At 36.9% G+C, this 21,583-nt stretch overlaps 1 protein-coding gene across 1 annotated transcript; it reads left to right on the forward strand.

Annotated features, from left to right (window-relative positions):
- The first annotated feature begins 7,378 nt into the window (after positions 1-7,378).
- On the forward strand, positions 7,379-8,541 carry LOC140239739 (uncharacterized). The gene is made up of 2 exons (XM_072319561.1): positions 7,379-7,725; positions 8,148-8,541. The coding sequence occupies exons 1-2, from the start codon at positions 7,379-7,381 to the stop codon at positions 8,539-8,541; spliced, it is 741 nt and encodes a 246-aa protein (XP_072175662.1).
- The last annotated feature ends 13,042 nt before the right edge of the window (positions 8,542-21,583 follow it).

Below are 21,583 nucleotides of genomic sequence, written 5' to 3' on the forward strand. Positions count from 1 at the left end.
GAAACAAAAAAAAAAATGTTTTAAAGAATATGTATAGCTGCCTAAAACTGCACAAAGAATACCCCCCCCCCCAAAAAAAAAATGAAAAGATAATTCAGGCTTCCTTAGTTAGCAGGTGCAGAGTACCATTAAATATGACTTTATTTTTATTCCTGTATGTATGAAAACACCACAATCATATTCTTCATCCTTTCAAGAAATAACAAACAAGATCTAAGATTACTTGTGTTTAACCAAAGATGAGACCAGACATTATTTGTTGTCCTTGCTTTTCTTGCCAAAGTAATGATGTTAATGTCATTATTAGAACATATCGTCTTCCATCAGTTCATGTTGCCACTGAAGACTAAATGGAATTCATCAGTACCAAGTTGTATTGTTATTAGCTTGAACTCGAGTCTACTGTTTACTATAAAGCTGTTACTTTATTAGACTTTTAGACCAAAACTGAATTTGAGGTAGAAGACGTCAAGTCGATGATCATTACAGTATATTGGGGTCCACTTAATTTATTTGCGCATAGGTAAATTTCTTTTGAGAGTCACTACTTGATCTACTAGACCACTTGTAGTACAAGTATCCTACATTTACATAGTCCTTATTACATTAGTAGAACCACAACCACAACCATACCAATGAGCCACGTTTTGCCAAGCTCACCGAAAGGAAAGGCTGTCATACTCATAGCTGTAAGTTTGCTCTTTATTTTCATAGCTTGCTGAGTTTTTTGTTATTTTATTTTTACTCATCGATTTCTTAAATCTAAGTAAAAACTATTACCGAAAGTACTGGACCCTACTAGCAAAGCGTACTGTCGTCCAGTCTGTACAGCCCAATCGACGTAATTCGCACGGCTTCTGGTCGGCTAGATCAAACTTAGACCTGAAAAAAAAAACCGTAAAACTTACCGGTGTTACCGCTGATTTTCTTTGTGGTAGCATTAACTGGTCAGGAGAATATCCATTCCATGACTGCAAAACAGAACAATCGGCATGACTTCATGGTTCACACTGCAGCAAAGCTTGCCTGCCAGTCAACCAGTCGGTGTAACTCTGCTTTTTCAAAAGCTGTTGTCGCAAGCGGCGCGGCAGCAGCGGCGGCACTACATACACTCACTGCCGCGGCTGAAATGGATCTGCAGCACGTAGCAGTAGGTCTAATACACATAGAGTTATGCATTATAGCGTGTGTTGTGATGGCCACGATGTTGATACGTTGTTTTGCCGTGCTGACTGTAGCGCGCATGGCCCTGATTTTATACAGCAAAGCGCTGTATGATGACATACGTTCGTTTGGCGTCGCAATTTCCTTCTTTTTTCTTGAGAAACCACCATGAAAAAACAGTGTATGTAAAGATACGTTCATTTGCCGTAACAGCGAAAATGCTTTCTTTGTCATTTCTATACGTATCTCAGGTTACGTTGTTTTGCCTAGCTGGAAACGGCAAAGTTGTGAAAAAGGTGTGTAAGATACGCTTTTTATCTCTGAAATAGTAAACATTTGAGAATTGAGACATTCATCATTAAAAAGAGCGCATTTTATTTAGGAGCCATATGCTCATAAGTCAAAATGCCCAAATTTTGAGTTACGTTCCTTTGCCTTATCACGGCCGTACTGTCTGGGTCCCCGTACAGGATACAATAGCCGGCATTGGTGTTTTGGATATCTCTGATGGGTACTACTTCCATTGCAAAAGAAATTAGCCGTGACCCTTTTCAGCTGAATAACACCATATGGGTGGGGCCCTTTGGGGCAACTGTCTTGGGCCCCGTACAAGATAAAATAGCTGGCTCTGTTGATTTCATGGTAGGTACACCCAAAGGAACAATGTCCACCAACTTTTGTCCGTGACCCCTTCGGCTGAATAAATGCATTTTCGGGCCCCTTTTGTGGCCCCTAGGCTTACGGTATAGGATGTAACTTGCCAGCAATTCACTTTATTGACCCTTGGCCACAACCTAATAATTATGATGAGACCATTAAAAAGTGTGACCCTTTTCAGCTGAATAAATCGTCTGGGCCCCCGTTCTAAGTGTCACAGTAGTCAAATAAGCAGTCGGTGATTCGCTGTCATGGAAGTCTGGAAAAGTCCAACAGCATCATTGATGTTGATAATAGTATTTGGAATGAAAATAAAGACACTTTTACGACGACAATGTAACTGAGCACTACAGGAACGCATCCATCGGCTGTGGGTGCAAGGTCAATTTGTAAGAGAGGTTAACAGACAAATTCGTATTTTACCCTCATACTGTCGGCACTGCATATTTTGTCAATTTTGACCAACATTTTTAGAAAGAAATGAATGGAGATACAATATCATATTGCATTATATTTTACCGCATAATCAAGGAGTCTTTTCCCACTAGTCATGTTGTATGCGCTGATCTAGAATGGTGCAAAGTGGCAGGTTGAACGATTCCACCCCACCTAGCAACAATCAATCAACGACTAGACATGGTACCTGCTGTCTTACTAGAAAGAGTAAAGCAAATCGTAATTGTTGAATTTATAGTACCATTACAACTCAACACCGAAGCCGCCCGTGAAAGAAAAGTAGAGAAATGCAAAGTATTATCGATCGAACTAGAATGCGTATCAAGAAAAAGGTAATTCAACATTGGAGGTTACCATATTATAATTGTCCTCTATAGAGAGGACAATGTTGACTGTAATGAAAGGGGAACTCTTCCTCTTTCCATTGATTTCAAATTATGTTGACGAATGCCATGCATGACTGATAACTCGAAATTTCAAGACAGCAATGCCAGATTGCAAATTGTCCATGTTTGAGTGTGACATGAAGGAGCAATGAATATCTCCCTGAATGAATGAGATTTGTCAATGAAAGTTGTCAAATAATCCAGGCAGCCTCTACGAACACTGTATTTAGGATTTATCCTTAGGGTTCCCTCCAACATTTAGTTCCATACCATTTATCATGGTCACCTGTCCTATAACTTGGTCACTCACACAAGGACCATCCCTACAGTCTATTTTTTCCCCGTTCACATGCCACACATAGCTCGCAGAGACAAACTGTCTCTTAAATGCTAGCATAAACATGATAAAGAGCAAAAATGAATAACAGTTTAGGATTTGGGGAGCGACAAGGTTATCCACAACGTGGAGATGTTGTATGGAGCATAAAAGGCTACAATAAACCCAAGACACAAACCTGCAGTTGCGCAGGGTGGCTTGTTTAATTCGACCACTTTCACTGACAGACCTCATCCATTCAGTGAGACATTCATTGTTCCTTCATGTCACAGTCAAACATGGAAAAAGTGCAATTTGCCATTGCTGTCTTTGACGTCCACGTTCACAGTGTCATGCATGGCATTCGTCAGCATGATTAGAAGACAGTGAAAAGAAGAAGTGTTCCCTTTGATACCTGACAATAATGGAACAGTAGCCCTCCAAAATCGGATTACCTTTTTTTGATACCCTCTGTGCTTGTCTTATGTTGCATATATTTATAGGGAAAATAGTCTACCAATACGTTACATTTTCGTTTCACTGAAATAGGAACACTAGTACCGGAATTGTTTGAAATATTCCATTCACCGCTGTGGCTGCACAATTAAAGCCATTTGAATTTGGCTTCAGCTAATGGTCAACCCTAGACAAAACCTGCAGTTGTGCAGGCCAGGGTGGGTCAACGCTGCATTTTAGACATGATTTGCTTAATCAGTCAATAAACTCTAACAGATGGATGAAGCCGACTTTTTATACCAAGTTTACAATCTTCATTTTTTGAAGGGGGATAAAACGTCAATTACGTGAATGCAGCATAAATACATCAGTGAAGGTTTGAGGAAAATCTGACATTCTGTTCAAAAGTTAAACATTTGTGATGTTTTAGAGAATTTGCTGGATCAGAAGACTGCACTTTTTGATGACATCTCCATCACATATAATGCACTACGATATAAAGAAAATAATGAAAGAATATTCACAGGATTTTCACTTTTCCAGTATAGTAAGAGGGCACTAGACTTTAATCTTTCACAAAGCAGGGTGATCAGTATTACCCTTATCACCCGTAGCATACTGTATAATGTAGCGCAAGTCCAGGGATTGTGTACTTTTCATATAAAGTCATATTTTTGGAATTGTCTTTATGAATCAGTCGCAGCGGACGACTATAATTAAAGATAATATAAAGTTTTGGTATTACCTCAAAAGTTTCCCTAAATTTCCTTGTCTTAGTTTGTGTTTCAGGTTAAAGTACCTTTCATATAACTAACACTGTGAGACTTACTCGCCCCAAAGTGCTCTCATGTCTTAGTAATCATGCAATAATGGTTTCGTACCAGAGCCGCCGCCGTACGGCGGCGAAGTAGCACACGTATTGTACGAAACCATTATTGCATGGTAACTGCGACCGGCAGCGTGCAGCCCCATACGCATACTGAGTACCTAACTGCGACCAGCAGCCCCATACGCATAGCTAAATGGGGCTTCGCATTGTAGCTTACAGGATCATGACAGATTTAGTATCGCGGGTAAATATCAACTTAAAATCCAAAAAATTCTTCAATTTGAAGACTTACCAATTAAGTTGAAGTCTTGAAAACAGGCTTCGAGCAACGTTTGGTTCTGCTAATAGTCCCTTTCTGTTCGAATTGATGACTGAATGTGACTCGGTCGAGAGGACCTTGGGAGAGCTACACTGAATTGACGGCCAGCGTATACGCACACAAACATCTTATCCGTTCGTGGATTTGAAATTTGTTCGCATGTGATGTGTCCGTATCCGCTGGCCGTAGTAATCAGTGTATGTAGCTCTCCCAAGGTCCTCTCGACAGAGTCACATTCAGTCATCAATTCAAACAGAAAGGGACTAGTGACAGAACCAAACGTTACCCGAAGCCTGTTTTTAAGACTTCAACTTAATTGGTAAGTCTTCAAAATGAAGAATTTTTGGATTTTAAGTTGATATTTACCCGCGATACTAAATCTGTCATGATCCTGAATGCTACAATGCGAAGCCCCATTACGCCATGCGTATGGGGCTGCTGGTCGCAGCTAATTGCATGATTACTAAGAAATTAGAGCACTTTGGGGCGAGTAAGTCTCACAGTGTTAGTTATTTGAAAGGTACTTTAACCTGAAACACGGAAATTCAGGGAAACTTTTGAGGTACCAAAACTTGTTATTATCTTTAACTCCCCCGAAACCAACGAAACGTTTTGAATTTTCAACCGTCATCGAGGCAGTGCGAATCGGGCGTTCTCATTTTCACCAAAATTTCACCTTCTAATATATCCGCTATACATTGACCAAAATCGCTCAAACTTTCAGTATCAATGCAAAATGACAATTTCTATCTACATACGAAAAATCACGAGAAACAATTGAAAACTTTTAAAGTTATTCAACATTTCATGTTTCGCTGTGTCGGAAAACTACCGTCCAATTATTTCCAGACACATCTGGACGCACCACTTAATATTCATGAAACTTGACATACATATTCATAAAACATGTGCGGACGTTGATGTAGCCCGGTTCACTTTGCCGAAGACCTATTTTTGAAGTTGCAAGTGAAAATAAATGAATTATCTTGTCAGAAATCTCGGAGCAGCAAACGAGAATAATGACGTCATATTCTAAGAAAAACTGATTTGCGCTTGCGCAATGAATGCAGCGTACTGTTACTGTGCGATGCGAGGTGGCTGCTGCGGATGCCTAGTACACTGCACATGCATGCTATGAGAGTGGGACGCAAGGTGTCGATAAGTACAATGTAGCAGTGCGATGCAGGGGACTTCGCCACCTCAAAAACAAGCACTTACGTTATCAGAACTGGCCTGTTAAAAAGAATGTAGCAAATAAAAATTTGAATATCTATCAGCTATGATACCAGTTGCAAATTCATTACATTGGATTATTCGGACTTTACGCAGATTTTACTGCACTAGTAAGTAACATTACAACTACGAATTCCCGGTACGAGTTACGATCCGAGTACAGCAGTGCCGCACGGCACTGAAGTACAGGTGACGTGAGAGCGACAAAGATGTGGTACGTGCGACTGTACACTGTCTTCCCGTGTGCGAATGACTATGAAATTTCGTGCTCGGAACGAAGGTAGAAAAAGTGCACCACTTTCGATTATTTCCAGACATATCCGGACGCATGACTTCTCGAATGTGATATTTTTGAGTTCCGGAAAGAAATACATACTTACATGTAGATACATACTTGAAAGATTTTTGTTGTTTACAAAGTCAAAATGTGAAATTTTAGCAACGATTTCAGACAATTATTTTCCGTTTTGAGAGTGAAGTTATGCTCCATTTTGGAATATTTTATCGTCGTTATTTAAAAAAGGTAACATAATGGCAGGTTAAAATGAGGTTTTTACTTTTCATAACCGTTTGGATTATCAAAAAACTTACAGCAGTTTTGCTGCGACACTTTCCTAGCGGTTTTCGTGCGAAATGTGGTCATTCAAGAGGAAAGCGAGGTCAGGTCAAAGTGAAAACAGTGAGTTAATTGCACCCGTCCGCTGCGACTGGAATCTGTATATCGTAATGCGCTGATGTATGGAATTGCATGATCTGTTGTGGTCTTCTGATCCAGCTTTCTCGTTGTCAAATTTGAACAAATTCATAACTTTTAAACGAATTGTTTGATTTTCATCAAATATCAACTGATGCCTTTTAATAGTATTGCTGAATTATCTTAGTCAGCATGTATATTTAGGTGATTTCCCCCATTAATCTATAAGGTGATTGAATCTGTTCACACGCGATGATTGCTTGTATATCTTGAACACAAGGTAATCGTGGGTGTTGTTGAATTTTACATTAAAATGATTTCAAGCAAAATGATTTTGTTGCACTTCATTTATCTTTATTTGGATCGATGCTCGACTTACCACTGTCTGGAACAATTTACCCAAAATGTTAGATCTAGTTACCCTATAGATGGGGCATGTTGAGCCATTAGACATCTGGTTTGGTTTGTTGTTGCTCTTTTAAGGTCATACTCTTCTGTTACAAAATGCTAAAAGAAAAAAAATTGGCCAACATACCCCATGCCCCCCTTTACTGGACAAAATAGATAAATGATTCGTTGATTATTGACACTTAAACACTTACAATTGTGTCATACGTATCCAGGAAAATAAACATTAGTACAATTGGATTAAAGCTTCAGCATTTAGAATTGTAATGTGTGCACTGCGTGTGAAATGTACAGTGATTAAGTCAAGTTTTTTTTTTCTGATTCTTGACAATTATGACAAACTTGTTGTAAATATAGCTATTGTATATATTGTAACGTATTCACCGTTAGTGTTTGTAGGTATGCAATTCCCTGCCATGTGTCCAGAATTGGACCATGGGCCTGGAGTTATAGTGTCAACATGTTCGGTGATAGAAGGGTTAACAGTGCACCACGTATTCTTTCTAGGGTTCGCATCCAAATCACCCAGGCACTGACTTCAGTCAGTCCAACTCGGCCTAATCTCACTAGAGCCGAAAAGTCAGGCATCTCCAGTCTTAGAGAGGACAATTCCATCCACACCTTCAAAGAATACAAGGATAATGCAAGTGTGATGATGGATAAAGACGACTACGAGATCAAGGTTCATATTTTCCTGGACACCGACACGTACAAGAAACTACCCAGAGACCCTACACCAGCTTTTGAACGAAGGGTAAATGACAAGCTCCTCTCGCTACAGTGGAAAGACGCTTTGTCCCAGACCCTGTACCGGAAACTACGTAGCTCATCGGGCTTGTGCCCGATACTCTTTTGACAACCAAAGATTCACAAAGCGGACATTCCACTCAGACCAATCGTCTCGACCAGGGGCTCTCTCACGTACGCCCTGGCTCAGCACCTGGCTTCTATCTTAGAACTTCTTGTTGGCTAAACCGTACACCATGTGAAGAACTCCAAACAATTCATTGACCAAGTCCGTCAGATAATAGTCTCTAATATAGTCATCTCTTCGTCAGCTTTGATGTTGAGTCGAATCACTCACTATTCACGAGTGTGTCAGTTAAGGATGCGTGCGCTACCATCCTCGAGAAACTTGACTCTGATCGAACTCTACCAGACATGACGAAACTGTCTCCGACAGAGATCCATGACTTACTTGGGATGTGCCTCAATTCCTCCTCTTTCAGATGCAGAGATACTTTCTACCAGCAGACAGAAGAAGCAGCAATGGGGTCCAAACAGTCCCCTATCGTTGCAAATCTGTCGGTGGAAAACTTTGAAGAGACAGCACTACAGACAGCGACGCTCCGACCCAAAGTGTGGTTGAGATACGTGGATGACACCTTTGTGGTCTGGCAACATGGTACCGAGGAAATCAACAACTTTCTTCAGCACCTAATCTCCCAACACCCATACGTCAAGTTTACCTTGGAAATGGAGAACCAAGCGGCTATCCCCTTTCTTGACACCAAGATCACGAGGACGGCACAGGGATTCCTTTACTCACACGGACCGATATCTGAACTACCGTTCACACCACCATACGTCCGTGTTGAGTTCAATCAACAAGGCCTTGGTTAAGAGAGCCTATGAGGTCAGCAACCGAGCCCACCTACCTGGGGAACTGAAGCATATCAAACGGATGTAGAAACGCAACAGATACCTCTCACACAAGATTTCCACAGACCTCCCACCTATGCGGAATGATAGTGGAACCCAACCGAGGTCTAGAGGAATCCTCCCATACATGGGAGCAGCCTCTCACAAGATCCAGAGGATTCTGAGAGAAGCCGACATTGAAGTTCATCACAGTTCTTCAACAAAACTTCAATCTCTCCTCACCACACACTAGGACAAAGGGTATTTTAGCCGGATTTTAACCTCACTTGCTCATTCCCTTGAGAACGGCGAGAACATACTTAACGAAACGTCGGAATTGGGTAGGCCCTTTACGGGGCTACACACACACACACCCTAGAAAGTATACGTGGTGCACCGTTAAGCCTTCTACCATAGAGCTAATAACAGTTAGTAGCTCCATGCTTCTACCACCCAACGTTCCATCTCCATGAAAGCCTTCAAAGATTTCTTCAGGTTGTTCGTTGTTTTGTTTGTCGAAGACATGATTAAAAAACTAATAACAAACTCTGTTGTTTGTTTGTTATCCGTGGTTCTCCTAAACATTTTTATTTTCAAGTATAGATTTCAGGTACTCTACTTAGACTTTAAGAAGTTCCTTTAGCTTTTGATCGTTTAGATTTATTTCAGATAGCTTGTTGCTTATACGTTGATTGTTTGTTTGTTTCTGTTTTAGATTTCGTCAACATTTTCGTTGATTTGTTTGGCGAAGACATGATTACAAAAAAAAAATATAACAAACTCTGTTGTTTGTTTCTTAACCCGTGGTTCTCACAAATGTCTTATGTTTTAAGTACAGATTTCAGGTACTCTATTATTAGACTTTAAGAGGTTCCTTTGGCTTTTGCTTGTTTAGATTTATTATATGATATAGCTTATTGCTTGTTCGTTGTTCATTTGTTTGTTTCTGTTTTAGGAATATATCCGATTATGGTGATAACCCATAAGAATGACTATGCCGATGCAGAGGCTGTTCGTAAGGAGGTAATGAAGATCACAAGATTTAAGCACATGAACATCTGGATGTTTGAGAACTATACCCCTGCAGATAATAAGGAAGACGTTATGAAAGACATAGAGTATCTGCAGTTACTCTTGTGGGCCGTGATGAAGTGTGAATGGACGATTAAACTTTCCCGGTCTACGTAACTTACCTTTGATGTTATGCACACCATTTTGCAGCATTGCCTAAAAGAAAATTTCTTGAGTTGTCTCTTTAGACGGTTACTTAGTTTCTGTTTGTGTACATGAACATAATGTACTGAAATGACTCAAAAAATGTAATTTTGTATATAAACAACACAATATTATTTCAAACTGTGATAGTATCTCATAAATACATTCGTGTTGATTAAATCTTTGATGATTGTTCATGTTTACAGGTGTGATGCGTTGTTAGTTGAGAGCCGACCTCCACACCCCGTGTTACTTTACCCCCTTAAACAATAAAGCCCGAAGTATTTTTACCCTTTCAGGCCCCAGGTGGGAGTTGGCAGGTTGTGCCCCTATATAACTTCTCTATTATCTGATGCATCATAGTTATATTTAACCGAACATATTTTGGACATTTTCAAGGTCACCCCTTGAAGGCGCTATTCACTAAAAATAAAGAAATACATAGCAAGTATGCGTAAGCCATGGGTTTTCTTCATGTCCAGTATATCTATATTTGGAGTGTAATGTTTTCATATTTTTTAATTTGATTTGATTTATTGGTTTCTGTATCATCATTGTACATACACACATTCATGTACAGACATAAATATAATACTATATATATATAAGTATTTTCTTTTTCATTGCCTGTGTACAATGCACAGCAAAAGTACAACAAAAAACATACAACAATGAATAATACAGAGGGGCTACAGCATAAGCGTAGCTTGATTTGCGAGCAGCCCCCGTAGCGTAACATAATATGTGACCCTGCACCTCAAAACAAACAAAAAGTCGCCAGACATGAATTTTTAGTTAAGACCATATTCTGAAAGAGCAGACTTTAAGCTTTAAAATGATGTATAACTCAAATCAAATGGACTCTCTTAACCTATTTAAATATTGGAAAGAAAGCACACACTCGGGAAAAGTGTGAACTGAGAAAAGAGGCTCTGAAGTACAGTGTCTATTCAAGCGCTTAATCTTTACAAACCGTGCTGGCTGTGCGATGAATGGGACAAAAAAAAACAGGAAGTAAACCACCAGAGTAACAACAATGAAGGGATTATCAGATTAAAGTGAAATTAAACATGCCTCATTAACACATTCTGTCCATAATTAATGCCAACTTTCAAAGCAGTAGCACTATCCTTTCAAAAGTTATTAGAGTTGAAAGTGAAGAGTGTGGACAAGGTTTTTCAGAAATGAAAAAGGGATTCTAAAGACACACCTAATCACACTATTTTACCAAAAATGTTCGAGATAAACTGCTAAAAAACACACTTTCCTGCCCGTTTTATGATACCAAATTTTAGCATAATGTAAAAGAAGACCCGCTCTTTCAGAAAGTATGAAAAAGTCAAGTTCGGCTAGGTTGACCCATTTCACTTATTTTCAGTCATCACGCAAAATCAGTGTGTGCGACTTTATGTTTGTTTTGAGGTGCACTGTCACATATAATATACATCGGAAGGAGAATAGGAGGGAGGGATGACTTGCATAGAGGTAGGATAGTTGAAAGGAGAAAGGGAAAGGAGAGGTTTGTCTGCTTTCACTAAAGGTTTATACAAAGTAAAGTCACCTGTATCACTGATTAGCAAGACATGACAAAACATTTCCTCACCGAGGTATGCAGGTGGACAGTTGAAACAGATCATGGTCGGTTACATAATCATTATTACATAATAGAATAATTTCGTCGATATTTCTACGAAAAAAAAATCGTGTATAATACATTAACAATGAAGATGGAATTACTGATATTCAGATAACAACATCGTTTTTACAGCCTTCCTAAAAAAATACATAGACTTTAAACTTCGAATGTCAGAAGGAAGAGAATTCCAAACATCGGGTCCAGTGTGTCTGACAGATTTCAGAGCCATCACTGTTTTGGGATTATACAAATGAAATTTATCAGATTGTCTTGTTGGATAAGAATGGATTTCCTTGTTTAATTGAAATAGTGAGTAAAAAGAAGATGGCAACTGACCATTATGTAAGCGAAACATAAAAAGTGAGTTTTGCAAAAAATTAATGTCATTTACCTTAAGTGTTCTTAATTCTGCGAATAAATGATCTGAATGGTCTCGATAACCTGAGTTCGTGCATATACGTATATCTTTCTTTTGCAAAAGTAATATACTATCAATGTGGCTTTTTGAAGTTGCCCATACAATGTTGCATTAAGAAATGTGCGATAATATCAACGAATTATATAACATAAATAAAATATTCTGAGGGACATAATACTTTAAAGGGGTGGTACAGTATTGGTGGAGATGAGAATTAGGCTTTTAACTTTTTGCGAGATACCAAGAAAACATTTATGATATAGTGCAGAGCATACAATTTGAAGAGGAATTCAAAGTTTATTTGATAAAAATCGGGTTTGGAATGAGTGAAACATCCAAAAACAAAGTAAAACAAAGCGATCGTAATAAAGTGTGGGTCCCACACGTTATTAGAATCGCACTTTTTTGGATATCTCAGCCATTTCAAAACCAATTTTCAGGAAATAAACGTTGAATTCCTCGTAGAATTACATGCTCTTTCATTTTGCATGAGAGGTTTCTCATTATCTCTCCAAAAAAAGTTAGAAACCTGAAATTAGGTCTCAACAAAAACTATACGATCCCTTTAACTTCTGAAGTATACCAACATTACGAGATTCTTTATTAGAGATATATTGTACATGAACGTTCCATTTCATATTTTCATTTATATATATTCCGAGGAATTTAATACTCTCTTTTTGTTCCAATGATACACGATCCACCATGATATCTAAATGTTGCATTTCATTATTGTGCTTCTTGTTATAAAAATACATAAAATTTGTCTTTTTCAGATTAAGTGATAATCTATTGCTCTTAAACCACATAGATAATTTGGGTAATTCAGTATTGAGAGTTCTTAAGAGCGAATGAAAATCAGGATTGGAACAGAATACATTAGTGTCATCAGCAAACATGATATATTGCAGTGACTTCGATGAGTTTGAAATATCATTTACATACACTAGAAATAATAGCGGTCCCAATATGGATCCTTGTGGGACTCCACATTGTATAGGTAATACTCCAGAGTTAACAGATTCATAGTACACTTAATTGCTTTCTATTTGACAAATAATCTTTAAACCATTCAAGTGGAATGCCACGAACACCATAAGATTGCAATTTACGTATGAGGATAGTGTGGTCAAGAGTGTCGAATGCCTTGCTCAGGTCCATGAAAACACCGATGACATGTTTCTGTTCAGCTAAGGCAGTCGACACTCTATCGTATAATTGGGCTAGTGCCATATCTGTTGAATGAAATTTCCTGAAACCATACTGGTCTTGGTTAAATATATCATATTGTGTCAAGAAATCATACAATCTGTTATATACAAGCCTTTCTATTACCTTAGAAATACTAGGAAGAATAGAAATAGGACGGTAATTTGATACAAAAGAAGAGTCATCTTTTTTATATATTGGAATAACTGTAGCAATTTTACATGCATTCGGAAATATACCAGTTGAGAGTGACAAATTACAAATGTACACTAAGGGTGTCAGTATACTACCAATAATCTGTTTTAAAAAATACGTGCTCATTTAATCATGACCAGTTGCATAACTTGATTTTAATGAGTGAACAATGTCAAGAATCTCACCATAATCTGTTGGTTTAAAAAATAATGAATTATCATTTGATGCACCTAGATACTGCGAAAAATCAGTTTGTGTGGGATTTATTTTTGAAGCTTGACTAGGACCTATATCAACAAAATACTCATTGAAACAACATGCTACATCCCTAGGGTTAGAGAGCGTTTGACCGTCACGCATAATTTGAAATATTGACATTTTCTTTTGCTTACCAATAACATCATTAACAACTTTCCAAGTGGCTGACATACTTCCAGTAACATTTTGAAAGGCTTCTGTATAAAACATCCTACGGGAAAGCCTTATAATTTGTGTCAATTTATTTCTATATGATTTATATCGATTAACGTTATCATTATTAGGATACCGTAAACTATATTTATATAACATATTTCTTTTTCTTTATTGATCGGAAAATACTTTTTGTTATCCACGGATTTTTAATCTTTCTATTACCTTTCCTTTCAGTTGCGGGGATATGTTTGTTAAATTTGCCACAGACGAAACGCAATGCAAGCTTCACTGTTTTATATCATTATATAGACCTACATAATCAGTTGCCCACGTGTCGGCGTGAGATATGAGATTCTTAAACCTTGCTTTCATAAATTTTAAATCAGAAAGCAATCCCACGTCATGATTTTGTAAATCAACACACGATTATTCAAATAACGGATTTTAAGGGGTGCGGCTTCGATGATTTATGTTTGTCAACTTTCTCTCTATTTTCGTTATTTTCTATATTATTCAGTAGATATCATATGTCTATAGCCTCTAGATCTATTGCTTACATTATATTTCGATGTATGGAAAATATGTTGATTTTCTTTTTCTTCATGTTACGTTTTGTTCACTCTCTTTGTTGTTTTGACAATGTCCCGAGTCTGTGGAACACATGTATATTGATATATAATACCTCTTCTCGGTGTATTGTATTACTTATGTTGTTCTATTTCATGTCGACGCACTTTTTGCCCATGATCAAATTACTTATCGTTGCCTCCTGCGCGAAAATCGTCTCATTCATTTTATAATACAAATGGTAAAGATAAGAATAATAAATTCTTCACTATATGCTGCCTATACCGTTATCACATTGTTTGATGCGAATATTTGATAGCATATCACCTTGCATAATTATGCATGATGTGTAGACAAATTTCATTTAACTGAACTTCGTTGCCACATGTGAGAAATTTATTTACGCAGTATATTCCTGACCACACTTTAAGTCTTAAAGTGATGTACAGCTCAATTCAAACGGACTCTCCTAACCTATCTAATTGGAAAGAAAGCACACACACCAGAAAAGTGTGAACTGAGAAAAGAGGCTCTGAAGCACAGGATCTATTCAATCTCGTAATCTTTATCAAGCGGTACTAGCTGTGCGATGAGTGGGACAAGGAACCGAATGAATAAAGACCACTGAAGCATTAACATTGAAGGTAATTAAAGATTAGGCTGAAATTGACAATGCTTTATTAACTCATTTTGTCCATGCTTAATGCCAACTTTCAAAGCAGCAGCGTTGTCCTATCTGACGTTATTAGAGTTGAAAGTGAAGAGTGCGTGCATGGTCTTTAAGCAATGGAAAGGGGACTCTATAAGACACATTTAATCACACTATTCTACCAAAAAAAAAAAAGTCTTCGAGAAAAACGACTAAAAACACAGTTTCCTGTTCGTTTTACAGACCAAAACTTGTATCTTTATCCTTTCGTAAAAACCCTTTGCACGCTCTTCACTTCCAGCTCTATTAACTTCTGAAAAGATACTTTTATACGGTTTGGAACTCAGCAGCAGTCAGTAGAATGTATTTAATAAGTGTGGTAAACTGTAACGTAATACAATCCTAAACTTCAAAACCACTCTTTACAGTTAACATATATCTAGAATTTGAAGGTACCGTACTTTCTGCCCATTATCTAGATAGGCTAGGGAATTGTATTGAGCTATACTCCGTCCCATTAAAAAAAAAAAAAAAATCAAATCAGGTGGGTTTTTGTTGGTTTTGAGATGCAAGGTCATATCTGAACTTTAAAAAAAAAAAAAAATCTATCAAGCACTACATTTTGTAGTCAAAGTTCCTAATGGGGATGTTTATTATCATGCATATACCATTATGCGAATAAGATATGATTGTCATCGAGACATCACTTGCAAATAACACATGATTTGGATTATTTGACCTTGGACCCAAAATTAACATAAAGTCGCACTATCAGATTTTAAAGAACACTTATGGGTGAAAATGATCAATTTGGTGTATTTTTAATCTCCTATATCTGAAAGAGGAATACTTATTCTACCAACTGCTAAATTTTGAGAACATGAAGTAAATTGGAAATCTTACTTTTAACAATTTTTTCGAGAACACTCTTTGGTACAATACTTTAATTATATATCCTTGAGAAACCCTGCTCATTTTCTTTAAAAAAAGATAAAAATCTTTCATACGGTTCACTTTCAACTTACTCTTGAAAGGATGCTGCTGCTCTATATGAGTTTGGCAGCAGTCATGACTCGAATGCATTAAATAAGTGAGACAAATTCTAGCTTAACCTGTTAATCCCTTCATTCATACCATTCCATATCCCGTTTTTGTCCTATTCATTGCACGTTGCACCATTTGGTGAAATTAAACGCTTGAATATATAAAACCATGATTTTCAAAGCTTTCTTCCTCGCTAACACTTTTCAGGGGTTATTCTTTCCTGCCATTACTTAAAGTTAGGAAAGTCAATTTGTGTAGAGTTGTACATCAATTTAAAGCTTAAAGGCTGTTCTCTCACAATTTGCAAATATAAACTACACATTACCCGTTGAGGACTAGTCCCAAGTATACTCGGGCATGTGTGTATGGGAAATGCGTGTTGTGGCAAAACCAATCCGTCCTCAACGAGTTAAAGCCTAAGCTATTTTGTTGCTTTTGTACATGTATATCAATTTGTAAGTCTTTTTGCATTCTTCCAATAAACTATACATTCTCGCCTGAGATTTGCTGTTTGATTTGTGATGCAGGGTCCTCATATTATTCATACCAATACCTATGTATAGATAATCGGGAAGAAACAAAATCAAATGTCTTAATCGCCTTAAGTCAATATCCGTTGTGTTATAAGGCAATGTGCGAGTAACAAGGCTCTTCACTTGCTTTAAGTTGCTCCATAGTATTTACATAGATTATGAATTTTATACATGTAGATGGTACAACTGTACGCAAGATGTGAAATTTTGTAACGTACTTATTTCTATAATATTTTTTACCATCAATGTTCCCTCATGATTTCACAAATAACACTCAATATTGACACTCTTTTTTATGTATTTTATAATTACAAAAAAAGTGCATTGGAATTAGCTTGAATCGGCCGTAATAAGGCAAAACAACGTAACTCAGAATATCATGTTCTGAGAAAAACGAGTTTGAAAATTCAATTCGTTCCCATTTTTCCGTCATAGGAGTAAAACACTTTTGAAGCAGCGAAGTTTCTTAGGCATTAATAAGGAATATCTCGATAAAATTTCAGTAAAATAGGACTTCCCGTTTTAGAGTAATTGCCATGTTTAGAGTAGATACAGCATTTTACCGAATCACAGCACTGTGCTGATGAGTAATTCTAGTTTGCCAAAAGAGCGTATCCTTACTTACGTTGTGCGAGAATCCTCACGCGGCAACATATCAATTAGGCAAAAGAACGTATCCTGACTTACGGCGCGCAAGTATTCTCCCGCGAAGCCACTTCAGTATGCCAAAAGAACGTATCTTGACTTACAAATATCTGCGCCTTAACCCTTTCATCAATGTAATTAGGCAGAATGACGTATCCCGACTCAATGGCAACAACCTCTATCATTTATTCATTTGACAATTTTCTTAACTGGATAATAAAAGTCCCGTTATATGTTTTTAAATATATATTAAGAATAGTAAAACACAGTAGCTTGCAAAATTATCGATGCAAGTGAACATGTTCATTTTTTTTCTGAAAACTTACCGAGTATGTGCTAAATCATAATGTAATTAGTTGTTATCTACCAATAACCGTAAATTTTTGTTTTTCTTTATTTGCATATACAGTTTATAGTTTATTGAGATGTCCATTCTTTTTTTTATTATCTTTAAGTGTATGCTTTTTATCCCTTGATGTAAGATTTTTCATTGGGAACATAATTATACATTGTATTTGGTTTATCATTCATGTTGTTTTAACAAAAACATGGATTTGGATTAATATTGACAACTAAAGTACGAGTTTGGGTAGAGTCTGTAAAATGGATTTCATGACACTTCTTATGCCATGTGCTACAATTAAGATGAACTTGAAATATGTATAATTTTTAGTATGACAATGCGTGAGTGGCAAATATTATGACTGTATGAGAACTGGCAAAAAAAATAAAATCAAATGGGTATTGAAAAAATTGTATAGACATCTGCACATACACTTCGTTTCAAAGACACATACACGCAATTTAATGTGTTGCTATTGAGACTCCTATTTTAATTTCTATCTTTTCTTTGATTTATTTAACGATTTCCATTGAGATGAAAGGATTTGAACAGAAAGAATGATATTTTGTACTCTGTTTATCGTTATAAGTTGTTAATGTTTGTTTGATTGCATGAATTGTATCCGTAAGGTTAAAACTTCTAATGATAATATGCCTCAATTCTTTGAACAGTAACAATAATAACAATGATTTATCAGGTAATCATGAATCCAGGTTTTAATGTTTTTAGGTGTAACGACCACTCAAACATACAAACCCACACACACACGTACACACACACAACCAAGCAAGTACAAAAACACACAAAACACACACACACACACACATACACACCTCAGACTTGTCAGAGTTGCAAACATTCTCTCAGTAGAATAACTTTGAGAAAGACATGACAAAAATGTAGATGCAGAGACTGATTTACATCTTCTAAAAGGTTTATAGGGAAAAATGTGTGGACATCTGTTTCTCAAAGACAACAGCATTACAAAAATCATTCGATTATTTTTGCAAGTCTTAAAAATATGACATAGATATCTACGCTTTCTTATTAAAATTTAAGAGAGAGTTTGACATGCCATTATGATTTTATCACATTGAAAGCAAATCAGCAGTAACTAAACGTTATCATGATGGTTAATAAGAAAAAAAAAATGTAATTTACTTCCCGAGTAAAGTAGCTTACATACATACCACCGGTGAACAAAACCCTGGGAACAAAATTTTCGACAGAACGTAATTGTTTTTTTTTTTTTTTCTGGAGATTAGTTATACTATTACCATATCAGACCTTCGCATCAATTTTTACATGGAAGATCAGAACATCTACAAATTAAAAATTATAAATAGCACACATAACATTTTTAATCCTTACTGCTGTTGAAGATCAAGCGTAGTAAGAATTAAATACTTGGGTAAAGAACAATTATTAGGCAACTTAAACGAAGGGAAAATTTGCAACAGTATTCACTTTAAACACATTTCAATAAACGTTTTATCACAACAGCGATTTGCTGTGGTGCAATACATTTGCGTTGTCTAAGAGCTCCCGGAGGGATTAGGCTCAAAATAAAATATGAAAATTTTGCAGGAAATAAGGTTACCATTTCCCTGGTTTTCTGAAATATGTTGACATGTTTCAATCGACATGATATTGATTTTGAGGGCAAGCATTTACAACAATATTTGACATGAACAAGTGATAGTTTTACCTAAAGTTGATAGTCATCATTTCAAAGGGCAATAAGCCCTCATCATAATTTTCTTTTTTTGGAAATAGAACCTTTAGTTTCATATTAATATAAAAACAAAATCTTTCTTGTGCCTTCATAACGTGAGAATAGTCATTAACACTTCACAGTTGAGTTTTGCGAGTTCCTGATTTAACTGTGAAAGATTTACCTGATCCTATATAAACAATCCGAGTGTTATTATTTTTCTTCTAGAGTTGACTGATCTAGTGCACAATCCACTCCATCTTTCATGAGATTCTGACGGGCGTGCAAAGCTGTTCTGAAATTTGTATAGTTGCTCTTTTCTCTGCTTTCGAACTCTGCTCTGCTCGGTAGACCACTGCAGGAAAATGTAAAAGAAACGGAAAAGAATATTTAACACAAAATAAGGCACTCTGTATTTTCCATAAAAGACAGCTAGTGAATTTCAACTCTGCTTTAGTTATTATTATGTGATTAAATTCTTCATTAGACATGGTTGTGTGTAACAAATCCTCTCTCACAGACTCCCTCCCACTGCCAAAAAAAAAGAGCAAAGGAAATGAGAATGAGTATTTAATATCGAAATACACTCACAATATCTATAATTCAACATCATACAAATACCCCTTGAGGATATACAAGGCTGTGTGTTTGTTTTTGAGAGAGAATGGTGACTATTTCGTCAGTTTTCATTTAATATCATTTTTTTTTTATCGCTAAGGAATGAACTGTGAAGTGTGGTATTCTCAAATTATCAAAGAGTCATCATCATGGATTCTGCCTTCTTTTATTTTTTTTTCTTTTATAATTCTTCCAAATGCCGGCTTGTGTCGCCAGTGATAATGACAAAGGTGGGATTCATTTCTTCCCCCTTCTTCTACTTTTGTTGTATGAATTAATAGGTGATTATTCAACTTGTACCTTTTAGTGTACTTGATACACTGCATTCCTTTTCTGTGCTGGTCTATAGGCTGGCGGTTGATGTGGACACTGAAAAGAGAGACATGGAAATATGTATTTCAACACGAATGTTAATATCATCTAAAGTACACGATTGGGTCTGAATATTTGAACTTTCCATAGTATTTAAAACCACCTAACTTAAGAATAGATATTTGAATTCTATGAGCTTTTGCCCTCAACATTTTTATGGGGAGGGGTGGAACGTATAACATGTATAGGATCTACCATGGCTACAATGCATTTTTTTGTATCGAAATGAAAAAAAAAATGTTTTAAAGAATATGTACAGCTGCCTAAAACTGCACAAAGAATACCCCCCCCCCCCAAAAAAAAAAAAGAATGAAAAGATAAATCAGGCTTCCATAGTTAGCAGGTACAGAGTACCATTAAATATGACTTTATTTTTGTAGGCTAATTTTAAGTGGATAGTATTCCTATTGTATGAAAACACCACAACCATATTCTTCATCCTTTCAAGAAATAACAAACAAGATCTAAGACTACTTGTGTTTAACCAAAGATGTAGACCAAACATTATTTGTTGTCCTTGCTTTTCTTGCCAAAGTAATGATGTTAATGTCATTATTAGAACATATCGTCTTCCATCAGTTCATGTTGCCACTGAAGACTAAATGGAATTCATCAGTATCAAGCTTTATTGTCATTAGCTTGAAGTCTACTGTTTACTATAAAGCTGTTACTTTTTTAGACTTTTAGACCAAAACTGAGTTTGAGGTAGAAGACGTCAAGTCGATGATCATTACAGTATATTGGGGTCCACTTAATTTATTTGCGCACAGGTAAATTTCTTCTGAGAGTCACTACTTGATCTACTAGACCACTAGTAGTAGTACAAGTATCCTACATTTACATAGTCCTTATTACATTAGTAGAACCACAACAACAACCATACCAATCATGAGCCACGTTTTGCCAAGCTCACCAAAAGGAAAGGCTGTCATACTCATAGCTGTAAGTTTGCTCTTTATTTTCATAGCTTGCTGAGTTTTTTGTTTATTTTTTTTTTTACTCATCGATTTCTTAAATCTAAGTGAAAACTATTACCGAAAGTACTGGACCCTACTAGCAAGGCGTACTGTCGTCCAGTCTGTACAGCCCAATCGACGTACTTCGCACGGCTTCTGGTCGGGCTAGATCAAACTTAGACCTGACAAAAAAACGTAAAACTTACCGGTGTTACCGCTGATTTTCTTTGTGGTAGCATTAACTGGTCAGGAGAATATCCATTCCATGACTGCAAAACAGAACAATAGGCATGACTTCATGGTTCACACTGCAGCAAAGCTTGCCTGCCAGTCAACCAGTCGGTGTAACTCTGCTTTTTCAAAAGCTGTTGTCGCAAGCGGCGCGGCAGCAGCGGTGGCACAACTACATACACTCACTGCCGCGGCTGAAATGGATCTGCAGCACGTAGCCGTAGGTCTAATACACAAAGAGTTATGCAGTGTAGCGTGTGTTGTG

The sequence above is a fragment of the Diadema setosum genome, chromosome 16 (assembly GCF_964275005.1).
Source record: "Diadema setosum chromosome 16, eeDiaSeto1, whole genome shotgun sequence".
NCBI lineage: Eukaryota > Metazoa > Echinodermata > Echinoidea > Diadematoida > Diadematidae > Diadema > Diadema setosum.

Excerpts from the sequence above, each read along its gene's own strand:
- LOC140239739 (XM_072319561.1), top strand. The coding sequence starts at position 7,379 with ATGTTCGGTGATAGAAGGGTTAACAGTGCACCACGTATTCTTTCTAGG. Across the intron at positions 7,726-8,147 it reads GACGCTTTGTCCCAGACCCT|ATGCAGAGATACTTTCTACC; the intron begins GTACCGGAAACT and ends CTCCTCTTTCAG.